This window comes from Solea senegalensis, linkage group LG21, assembly GCF_019176455.1.
Source record: "Solea senegalensis isolate Sse05_10M linkage group LG21, IFAPA_SoseM_1, whole genome shotgun sequence".
Lineage (NCBI taxonomy): Eukaryota > Metazoa > Chordata > Actinopteri > Pleuronectiformes > Soleidae > Solea > Solea senegalensis.
In genome coordinates, this window is record NC_058040.1 from 533,788 (window position 1) to 544,170 (window position 10,383).

The window sequence follows — 10,383 nt, forward strand, 5'->3', positions numbered from 1 at the left end:
TCAGGGTCAGAGGATTAGGACCACGTGACAAAATAAGAGTCAGGATTCTGAGATTAAAGTCAGGATTCTTCAGTTTATTAATTGAATTTAGTTTTTATTAATCCCCTTAGGGAAAGTATTCCTCTGCATTTGACCCATCCTAGAATTAACAGCAGTGGGCTGCTACACTGAGTAGCGCCCGGGGAGCATTGGGGGGTTGGGTACCTTGCTCAGGGGTACCAGCCCTTTTTGGCCGGGTGGGGATTTGAACCGGCAACCCTCCGGTTACAAGTCAAGTTCCCTTTCCACTTGGCCATGGGCTGCCAAATATTAAATATTAAAGCAAAACTTAAAATGTATTTATTTAACACCCAGTCGCACAGTGACACAGACTTCATGTTCAGCTGCAGCAGGAATGATGATGATGTAGGGGGGTCATGGTTATGGTGTGTGTGTGTGAGAGCCTGTTAACAGACGGTTGAGGCCCTGGCCAGCCGTTTGCGTGCAGACCTGCCCTGTGGCTTGATGCTGCTGCTGCAGGGAGCCTGACACCAGGCTGCACATCCCCACTGTGGCTGGCCCCTTCCGGCAGATGTCCAGCACTAAGCCGAGGGGAAGCCCACCACAAGTCAGGGTTGCGTAAAGACAGATCGGTTCCCCCCCGATGCTGCAGGCCCCATGCCACTGCTCATGGGAAACGTTTCAGGTTCACATGTAACGGATTCCGTCACAAGGTTTTTTTTGTCGACTTTTTCTTAGGAACCACAGGTCGACCCCGTCTGAGAGAATGTGGCGACGCACAGGTGCCATTTCTGTTTTGCAACTGTCTCTCAACTGCTGCAGGCCTTCAGTAAACCGTGTTGTCCTCAGTGATGGAGCAGCGGGAACATGTACATCTCACACTCGTAACCTTCGTTCCAAAGCCGTCCGCTGTAGGTCCCTCAAACACCGAGGCAGGAAAGAGTCATGTTACATTTCCATCCACATCTATTCAAGCCTCTCTCGGGTCAACAACACATAGAAATATTCCCTTGAAGTTCCAGGTTGTGAATCACGATCTATTGATATTTTCTAGTACATATCTACTGTACCTCTCCCTCTATCTATCATAGCTGCCAAAGGTGTCAAAGGGTCCACGCTGCCCTTTATCTGAATAACGTTCACAAAGCCAATTTCCTTAATAACAACACAGCTGTGTTCTGTCCCTAGACCAGGGGTCGTGACCCCCAGGTGGGATAGAGACCTGACATCTATGAATCAAATACATTATAAATATGATATACTTATACAGTTTTGGGTTTTTATATGTGTGTATATATAATGTGATGATTCTTGGCACCCAGAAGGTGTAAATCTTTGAGGCTGAAATTGTCTATAAAGTCAACATTCAAATGTTCACATCTTCTTTAAATATTGTCAGATTTCAGAAGCTTAATCACACGTCCAGAATCTGTAAATAACTCCGAATGCCCCTCGGCCCACTTGTTGCTGGTTTTGCCATGGCTGTGGCACATATGTATTAACCACATGTTTATATTTTATATATGAAAATTCAATATATTGTGTGTACAGATGTATTCTATATTTGCATATGGGTTGTGTACGACTATAAGAGCATTTTCCACTGACAGCACAGGGAACTAATTAAGTGCCGACTGATCACTTTAACTCTACTGCCACCTGCTGGTGAAGCAGTTTTACACACAAACATGTCCAGACGTCTGCAACTCTGGCGTCTTAGTTCCTCACAGTAACTCAATTCTTTATCGTTGTGAAACTAGAGAGACATGAATTCATAATTGACTTCACATTGTCTGCTAACTGCTAGCATTGACTAGCATTGGCATTGCTCTGAGTTTGTGAGGTTAATATAATTATATTTGTGCAACGTAATCAGACACTCTACTGGATAATTAGAAGTCAGTATCACCCAAATAAAAACTATGCTTTTTTGGTCCACCTTTCAATTTATTAAGCTATTTATCACCAACACCTGATCACATCCCTGTTGTGTGAGAAACGTAAAAGCACCAAAGACTCACCGGGTTCAAAAACTTTGTCCTGGACACAAGCAAGGGGGGCTTCAAGGAAACAAGGTTGGGAACCACTGTCCTAGAGAACTCCCTAAGCATCTATTATAACTGTTTGTATAATAATATAATAATAATAATAATACCCTCAAAACTGGATCTGTATCCTGCAACCTGCAAGATGAGGACAGAGAGAGAGGACAGGAAGGAAAGACACAAACTCGGGAGAAAAAGAACAAAGACAGTGGGCAGTATTCATCTGCATCCACGGAGCAATAGGAGCCTTGCTCAGAGTGACCCCAACCCTTGACCCACCCCAGGATTTGAACCAGCAACCCTCCAAGCTCAATTCCTTTCCTGTTGGCCATGGGCTGCGCCCAAAGTTATGTGAGATACACAACATATATTCATTAAGAGTGCCAGTAAGTGACAGTCACCTCAGTGTATTACACAATACTCTCTTTATTGAAACTTGTTGGTGCTGACGTGTCATTTTCTAAAGTATAACCTGGTTATAGTCACAACAGTTATCAAACTACTATTTAAAAGTAGCAAATCAGAGGCCAGATTGGTCTATAGTCTCCAGCCGTAAGCGTTAAACAAAAGAGGACACATTTCGACTTACAATTCATGATTATGACATAGATAATGTGAAAACCTCAAAAGGAAGAGAATGAAGAGATTTCATAATTCAATCTTCTCTTTGATTGATGTGAATGACGGTGTTTCTAAAACTCAGCTGACATGCTGGAATGTCAGTAAACATCAAAACCGTTTAAAATAATGTGCATTTGGCTTTGTCCCATAGGAACACGAGAGGCTTTTTTTTTTCCTCCACCGAGTCTCTTCCACTTGTTTCCCAGTGTGTGACAAATTGTGGAAGTGCTCAGCCTCACACAGTTCTGGGTGGCAGTTGCTGTTTGTAGATTCCAGCCAGGGCTTTGGCAGCACTCTGGATCATCTGGCGCTGGCTCATGCCCGTCATCGCCTGATGCCAGTTTGTTTTGTTGATGTTGGGCAGGCTGCGTTCCAGGACCTCACCCACTGGAATGATCAAACCTGACCAGCGCAGACTATAGTCAGGTGGGGTCAGGGACTGAGCCTGCACAGGTACAGTTCAAACAAAAAACGACATGAGTTAGTGAACGTTTCCTCATGTTTTAGGTACAGCGTCTCATGTGTTAGAGCTGCTGGAATTGTCATGCTAATGAAGACTTAACATGTTAAATCATCCCATTATAATTCCTTACTACTCCAGTTTGGGAAGACCCAGATCACAGGAGCAAATCAAAAGATGCAAAACATAGAAGACCACCAATGTGCAGGTAAACTGGCTCCACTCAAACTTTAGCACAAACCATCAGAAGGTTCTGGTCCAGTTTTATTATGTATATCATGTGACGTACAGTATATGGTAAATGAGAGCGTGTCATTTGTTACTTTGTACCTGTTGGACGTAATCTAGAGCCAGAGGAGTTGCCTGAGTAAAGACCTCAATGTGGATGTTGTAACTGGGATCCTCCAGGATCAAGCAGCCGATGTCAAACCACCTGGTCACAACAAAAGGGATTAAGAAAACTGCCCCCATCTCCTGTGTCTAATCCCTGTCGTATTTATATTTAACATATAAATACTACAGGGAGTAACCTGCGTGCTGTTTTGTGGGTTTTTGTTTGTTTGTTTGACATGTTCTACAGTCTGTGACATTACCTTACAAAGTGTAAATCCCGACAGGAAGTTAAGGTTTACATTTGAGCAGAAGTTGGAAGTGAGGTTCAGGTTGTGTTCTAATGTTATATTAGGTTCATTCTCTTGTCTTACTTGTCAGGAAATAGCTCAGCGATGAAGCTTTCCAATGACACCACTGGCTGTTTTTCATGGAGCACACCAGCCCGACGTAGACTGTCGACGCGCTCCTGAGCCCCCTGCGCGCACAAAAAAACACAAACACACACACACACGCACACACAACACAAATTTTATTAAATCACTAAACGGAAACATTTTTGTTAAGAAATGTTGAACAAATTCAGTGTCAGACACAGAGGTACAAGTCCAATATGCAACAAATATTCATTTAGTACATTTTGTACACCTCCAAGCGCATACAGCACGGGTGTCAAACATACGGCCCGGGGGCCAGAACCGACCCGCCAGAGGGTCCAATCCGGCCCACAGGATGAATTTGTTAAAATTTCACACTAATCTAAATGTAATGTCAAATGCTCCAGATACCTGTGACTAAATGTTTGTGCCTTTATAGATCCAGTGTGATGTGTAAATAGTAAATTTAGGCATGATATTGTTGAAATTGCACTTATATTTCTCAAGAAATTTCATGTTTTGTAAAATTATCCTTCATTAAATGTAAAACAAAGGAGAAAAAACAAAGAAGTTCTTGTTGTTCATAGGTTATTATTCTATTATTTTGCTATTTTTACTGGTCTGGCCCCCTTGAACTCAAATTGTGCTGTATGTGGCCCCTGAACAAAAATGAGTTTGACACCCCTGTGAACTCTTAGTGTCGGTCAAAAGCCCAAATAAATAGAAACAGCTGCATCAGGAAGAGCACACAGTGTAAAACCTTTAGGAAAGTATCCAAAGGTAGAGGATGGCAGATGTTTCTCATGATGGAAGATCACGTTACTGCTCTGATAGTTCTATGTTATTTTGTAAGCCCTCCAACACGAGCTAAGTTTTACATATTGGACCTTAAAGAAGTGACAAAAGTCTTCAAACAAGTAACCCTGAACAAAAACAAGGAAAGCTTGATGAATCATTATCCTGACCTTAATCCCAGCGGCATAGCCCACGGGCTGTGGGGCGATGTTGGACTGACCAGGCTCTCCAGTGACCATGGCCATCCCAAAAACCTCCTGGAAGGCCTCTCTGACTGCCTCCAGATGCATTTCTCTATCTGAAGTCACCACTATGTCAATGTCGCCACCAGACTCTGAGGAGCAGTAATGCCAGTCAGGTACATTATGTCACGATATTTGACCAGTTAGTCAGAAATGATTGACAGGTGCAGGATGACCTACTGATGTACGGAGCCATGCCGGGATCCAGAGTGGTGATCATGGACTCCACAGAGTGCTTGGTTTTGTCCAGGACGGTTTTCACTACAGGGTTTCCAGCGACTCCCTGGATACACACAGATAATGCACATGAAGTAGCTGCTAGAACACGGAGGAGATAATGATGGGATATATTACAAACATTACAAACATATATAACAAATATTTTAAGGCAGATTTATTGATATAGAGTATATAACCACAAAGTCAAACTGTCATCTTAAAACAGCTTATCCACTCTATGCTCATTCTGCAGAATCCAGATTTGACTTTTTTTTGCTTTCCTTCACTTCCAGAATCAGAGACTTGACTGGTGTGGGATTACCTTGATGAAGCCCCAGATGCCTCCACCAGTGCCCATGTCTGCAGACACTCTGGGATCTCCTTGCTCCTCTGGGAAAGTGATGGGAGATCCAGCATTTAATCCCCCTGTCGTGACTGGCTGCTGGACCATGGTGGTGGACATGACACCTGAATGATATGATGAGTATAAGAGGAAAATAATAATAATAGCTACGACGCAAACAGATTAAGATTCTCTGGATTCCACAAACAGCCGTTCTCCAGACTGAATAAGGCCTTTAGACCTTGTATTAACTTCATATTATATGTAAATGCATTTGTAGCCCCTGCCACAATATTAACTCTGATTGGGAAGTACTGAACCATTCTGTGAAGAAATCTTTTAAATTAACGGATTCTTCTAATGATTCAGTTACACCGCAAAATCTGCTTTGCTCGTCACTAGTTTGTGTGATTGTGTCGCGTATAAAACCACGCCCTGCCCACACTGAGGAGGCGGTGCTAAGGTAATGTCGAGCCGTACCGTGCTGTGCTACAACTGTAGTGGAAAAGTGCCACAAGACATCCTGTTGCTTTATGACAGACTCAATTAAAAGAAACCAGATTAAACACACACACGCGCCTACAAAGCAAACAGTGTGTAGCAGAAGAGACAGGTGTGGCTTGTACCTGGCACACTGGAAGGACTGGAGAAGGTTTGAATCAGTGGTGTCTGCGGTGTTCGACCAGCGTGACCCCGCGTGATATCGTACCCGGCACTCATGGAGAAGCTGGATATGGGCGGGCCAACAGGAGGAGCCAACACGCCAGGAACTGGGGGGTTAGGTGATCTGATGGTGGACGGCAGAGGAGAGAAATAGGGGGAGGTGGAGGGAGGAAAGGGAGAATGACTTGGATATGGAGCGGTGAGTGAGGAGGGAGGAGGAAACTGAGAGGAAAGGGAGGCAGGCACAGGACTACTGAAGGCAGGGAGGGAGGGAACAGTTGGGACTGTGGTGGAGACTGAGGCGGAACTGATGGAGCTGCTGCCTGCCAGGGACAGAGGAGTCGACAGACCTGAAATTGAAAGAAATTCTTGTTATGCCTCGGAAATTCTCAGTGTGTCTTTGGTCATCAGCTCATTGTATAGGTCAGATATTTATGCGTAAGCTCAGCCACTACATTTTTACACATAACATGAAATCGCCAAACTTTTGAAAATTAGATGACAAAGTAAAATACTGCAAACAAAATAAATAATAAAACACTATTGAACGCAAACAATGGCTGCTAGGGGTAAGAATATTAGATCGCAAAGAATTAGAACATGTCGACGATCTGCCAAAGCAGAGAGAGATCGTGGTATCACTAACAGGGCACATTCTATCCATTATGCTCTTGCATGGCAGCATCAGGTTGTTTTTTTTATTCCTCAGCCAAATCACACTATTTGCCAGTCTACTTCATGCCTGCCCTGGAGAAACCAGTTCGTTCCAGTCATACCAATCATAGCTTAGGAGCCCGTATCGCGTTAAAGCCTTAGCAGTTGATCGTGAAGAGAAAGGAATTGTTGTATCATGGTACTAACATTTGATGTTATTAGATAAAAGGCACCGTGGATCTTTGATACCTTTGATACCTTTGATAGCTCATAGATACATAGATACATAGATGGACAGGCAGATATTTACATTCCCAGCTCGTAACATGTGTGAGAGCTGTGCTGTGCTGTTGATCTGAGAGGCTTGGATATATGTGGATGAATGATTAAGAGTGTAGCAGGAAGCCATGGCTGACTGTGCGAAGCAAAACGATGCTGCTTGTTTGCTGTTCCAATCCTGAGGAGAGATCTGTCTGTCTGTGCAGGGGGCGTGGCTAGAGCCTTCAACATTCAAAAGTCTGGTTTACGTTCCACAACGTAAACACATGATAATAGTGCAACAAGAATTGGGTTGTCTTTCCTGCTTAGCTCATAGACCGTGGTCAGAGAGCACAGGGGAGACAGAAGCTGTAGCTTCTTCACGCTGACACTCTTACTCCTAAAGGCATCGCAGCACTCTCACAACAAACAAGTGTAAAGGTGTCGTTTACCATTTAAATTCAATAACAACAACAAAGAGTTTTCTTCAAGTCTTACATACTTGTTAAATGTCCATTGTACTTGGCACAAGTTGGCAACATTGCACAGACTGATTCAAATCTCTTCAGAAATGTTTTTTGGCCTAAATACTCCGTTTTAAAAAGATCCTTTTTTGAAAAGTTCCTCTTTTGTATCCTGACTGTCCTGTAAAGTCGTACTTTTTTACTTTACTTTTACTACTTCTTTAAGATTGCAGCTTGCAGATTACAGAATATTAAAACACCTACATGCTCGATGTATGGAACTACACAATCCCTTTCATTCATCTGACATGAATACAAGACATTTGACATTTGAGTCTGCAATTTAAGGTGAAATTAAATATAACTATAGCATCAAAATGTTGTCTTTGTTTTACAGTGTAGCTTTATTCTTACAACAAAGCATTTTGCTTGTTTTATATTCGTAGTAGAATATAAAACTGGAATGTGGACTAACAATGTGAAGTTTGTCGGGTGTCTGTGAAATGAGCTATAACGGATACGTTGGAAGTTCACTGGATCAGCACAGAACTGTAGCTCTTCTTGCATCTCAAGCCATGTCTGGACTCTTACCTGTGGTCATTGGTGGCGAGCTGACAGCAGCAGCCGCAGTCAGAGGAGGTGCAGGACTAGCAGGAGGTGTCGTCTCAATCACGCTCTCTTCCATCATCTTCTAAGCCTTATAACCAAACGTCAGCCCTGATTATCGCTGCAAGAAGATGTGATCACTTATTTAGAATGTCTAATTACTAATAATATGGAATTTCTAATACAGTTTCTTTAATGTTTACTATAAATATAGGTGTTCCCACCTATAGCTAACAGAGTGGTTATATCAGGGGGGTGTGGTGAGGCCAGTAATGCACTGCAAGAATAATAAGGATGGATATGTTATGTGATAGGAGTAGCGGGTAAGGTTTGATCTTTTTCTTTTTTCTTTAAAGGTTACCATCTAGTTTATGAGTTTATTAATTAAAATGTAATATATGATGACACATGCAAACAAAGACGACTTCCATTTGCTTTGGATTATGAAATGTGCTAGTGCACAACATAAATTAGGAGGATCTAATGGCTCCTATAACTTCATCTACATCAAGATTCAAAGCCAAATGGCATGTCCCTAGTGTTGCTCACTGTTGTAAAGAGGCAGCGGTGATGGCATGAGTACTTTTCCTCACAGCTGCAGTTGTGTTGTGTCATGATGAACATCCCTGTATAAGGGCTCAACACTTTTGGGAAAACATCTTATTGGGAGTTTGACTGACAGATATTGCACTTTGTTAGTTAGTAAGTCCAATAATCACTGTGTAATAAATGAAATGTGACGATTATCACATAATACTCTAATGCAGAGATGATAATGATATATATTTTTGTAAATGGCATAGAACATTTGAAGTACAGCCAATAAAAACACCTGCAATTACAATTTGATAACATTAATGTGTGAGTGATTATTTTAACAATGACTGATATTATTAAGCAATAAAAGTGTGCTACGGTGCTTCAGCTGCTGTATCTTCCTCTGGGCCACTTACTGGTCAGAGATTTAATTTTTTTTACTTTAAATACAGATTGGTTGCAAATATCAGTTATCAGCCTCATTAACAAGTAATGCTCTATGTTGATATAGAAAAGTCGGTTGACTACTAGGTCCCATGAACACATGAAGGCACCAGAACTCCTGACTGAAAGCTAAAACACAACATGAACTAACGCTTCCATCAAACGAGCATAAACACTAAACAATGAGCACACACATAGCTTCATCCATCATTCTTCTTCTTCTTCTTACTGGCAGCTTTGTTTACACGTCACACTTAACAGCGCAGATGTTGCTAACAATGCTAGGCTTTAAAACAAGGATGCACCGTTGTCTGTTCAGTTCTGTGGAAAAACTGTTAGCTTCCTCTGTCACACAACCACTGCAACTCCGAACTCAGCTGTACACGTGGACACACACACGCGCGCGCACGCACACACATTCACTCAGCTCGAGCTAAAGACAAATGGCAACATGTCGAAGTACATCTTTCAAATATGTCATAAAGTACCGGACCAGCGTACGTGACTCAATAGTCGCACTTCTCACCTGCGAGCTGCACTGGCGCCACTACTACATGAATGAACCACCGACTCACTGTGATGACGTCAGTTGTTGCCACGTCTGCTCGACTGCTACTCCGCCCTTCTCTGGGAGCGCCACGCCCCCACCTCAACCTTAGTAAAAATCACATGACACACACACACACAGCTGGAGCCTGTTGCACGAAACCAGGATAAGGGATAAAGCCGGGCTATGTTGTTAATCCTGGCTGAATTTAGCCTCAAATCGAGTGGCATCCAGCCGCAGCCCCGGAGAACAACACCCTGGCGTGACGGAAGTACTCTGGTCTGACGGAAGTTATCTTTATGATTATTCGAATAATTATTTATTATTATTAAATAAACTTTTAAACTTTGTTTACACATTGAAACAGAGAATCCCGCCAGAAAACTCAAAGAAGAAGAAGTAAAAACAAAGGGTTAAAAACTAAAAACTAGCAGAAAGAAAGAAAGAAGGAACTTTATATTTCACAATAATTTACAATAATAAAATAATAAGGATTTTATTTGTATTGTTTGAACATCAATTACTGTTGTAAGTTTATTTGTCTAAATAAAGTAAAAAATAACTACAATAAAATGAGGTATCTTCCGTCACACCAGAGTACTTCCGTCACGCCAGGGTGTTGTTCTTCGGGGCTGCAGCTGGATAATATTGCTCATATCGGTTGCAACCAGGCTAAAGAACAGGATATGTTAATCCTGCTGCTCAATCTATCCAGTCAGCTGTTAATCTGATAAGAAATAAACATGTTTTATACGTTATTCGTGATCTTTTTGGTGTT

The 10,383-nt window shown here is 42.2% G+C and overlaps 1 protein-coding gene across 1 annotated transcript; it reads right to left on the reverse strand.

The window, feature by feature from the left end:
• Nucleotides 1-2,451: 2,451 nt before the first annotated feature.
• On the reverse strand, nt 2,452-9,648 carry prrc1 (proline-rich coiled-coil 1). The gene is made up of 9 exons (XM_044053555.1): nt 9,585-9,648; nt 8,063-8,198; nt 6,059-6,445; nt 5,412-5,557; nt 5,051-5,153; nt 4,799-4,962; nt 3,831-3,934; nt 3,457-3,559; nt 2,452-3,111 (listed from the first exon to the last, which is right to left on the reverse strand). The coding sequence occupies exons 2-9, from the start codon at nt 8,157-8,159 to the stop codon at nt 2,902-2,904; spliced, it is 1,314 nt and encodes a 437-aa protein (XP_043909490.1). The 5' UTR covers nt 8,160-8,198; nt 9,585-9,648; the 3' UTR covers nt 2,452-2,901.
• Nucleotides 9,649-10,383: the final 735 nt, after the last annotated feature.

Coding starts and splice junctions, on each gene's coding strand:
- prrc1 (XM_044053555.1), bottom strand. CDS start 8,159: ATGATGGAAGAGAGCGTGATTGAGACGACACCTCCTGCTAGTCCTGCA. Junction 4,963..5,050: donor CGGCATGGCTCCGTACATCA/GTAGGTCATCCT, acceptor ACTGCTCCTCAG/AGTCTGGTGGCGACATTGAC. Junction 3,935..4,798: donor GCTATGCCGCTGGGATTAAG/GTCAGGATAATG, acceptor TTGTGCGCGCAG/GGGGCTCAGGAGCGCGTCGA.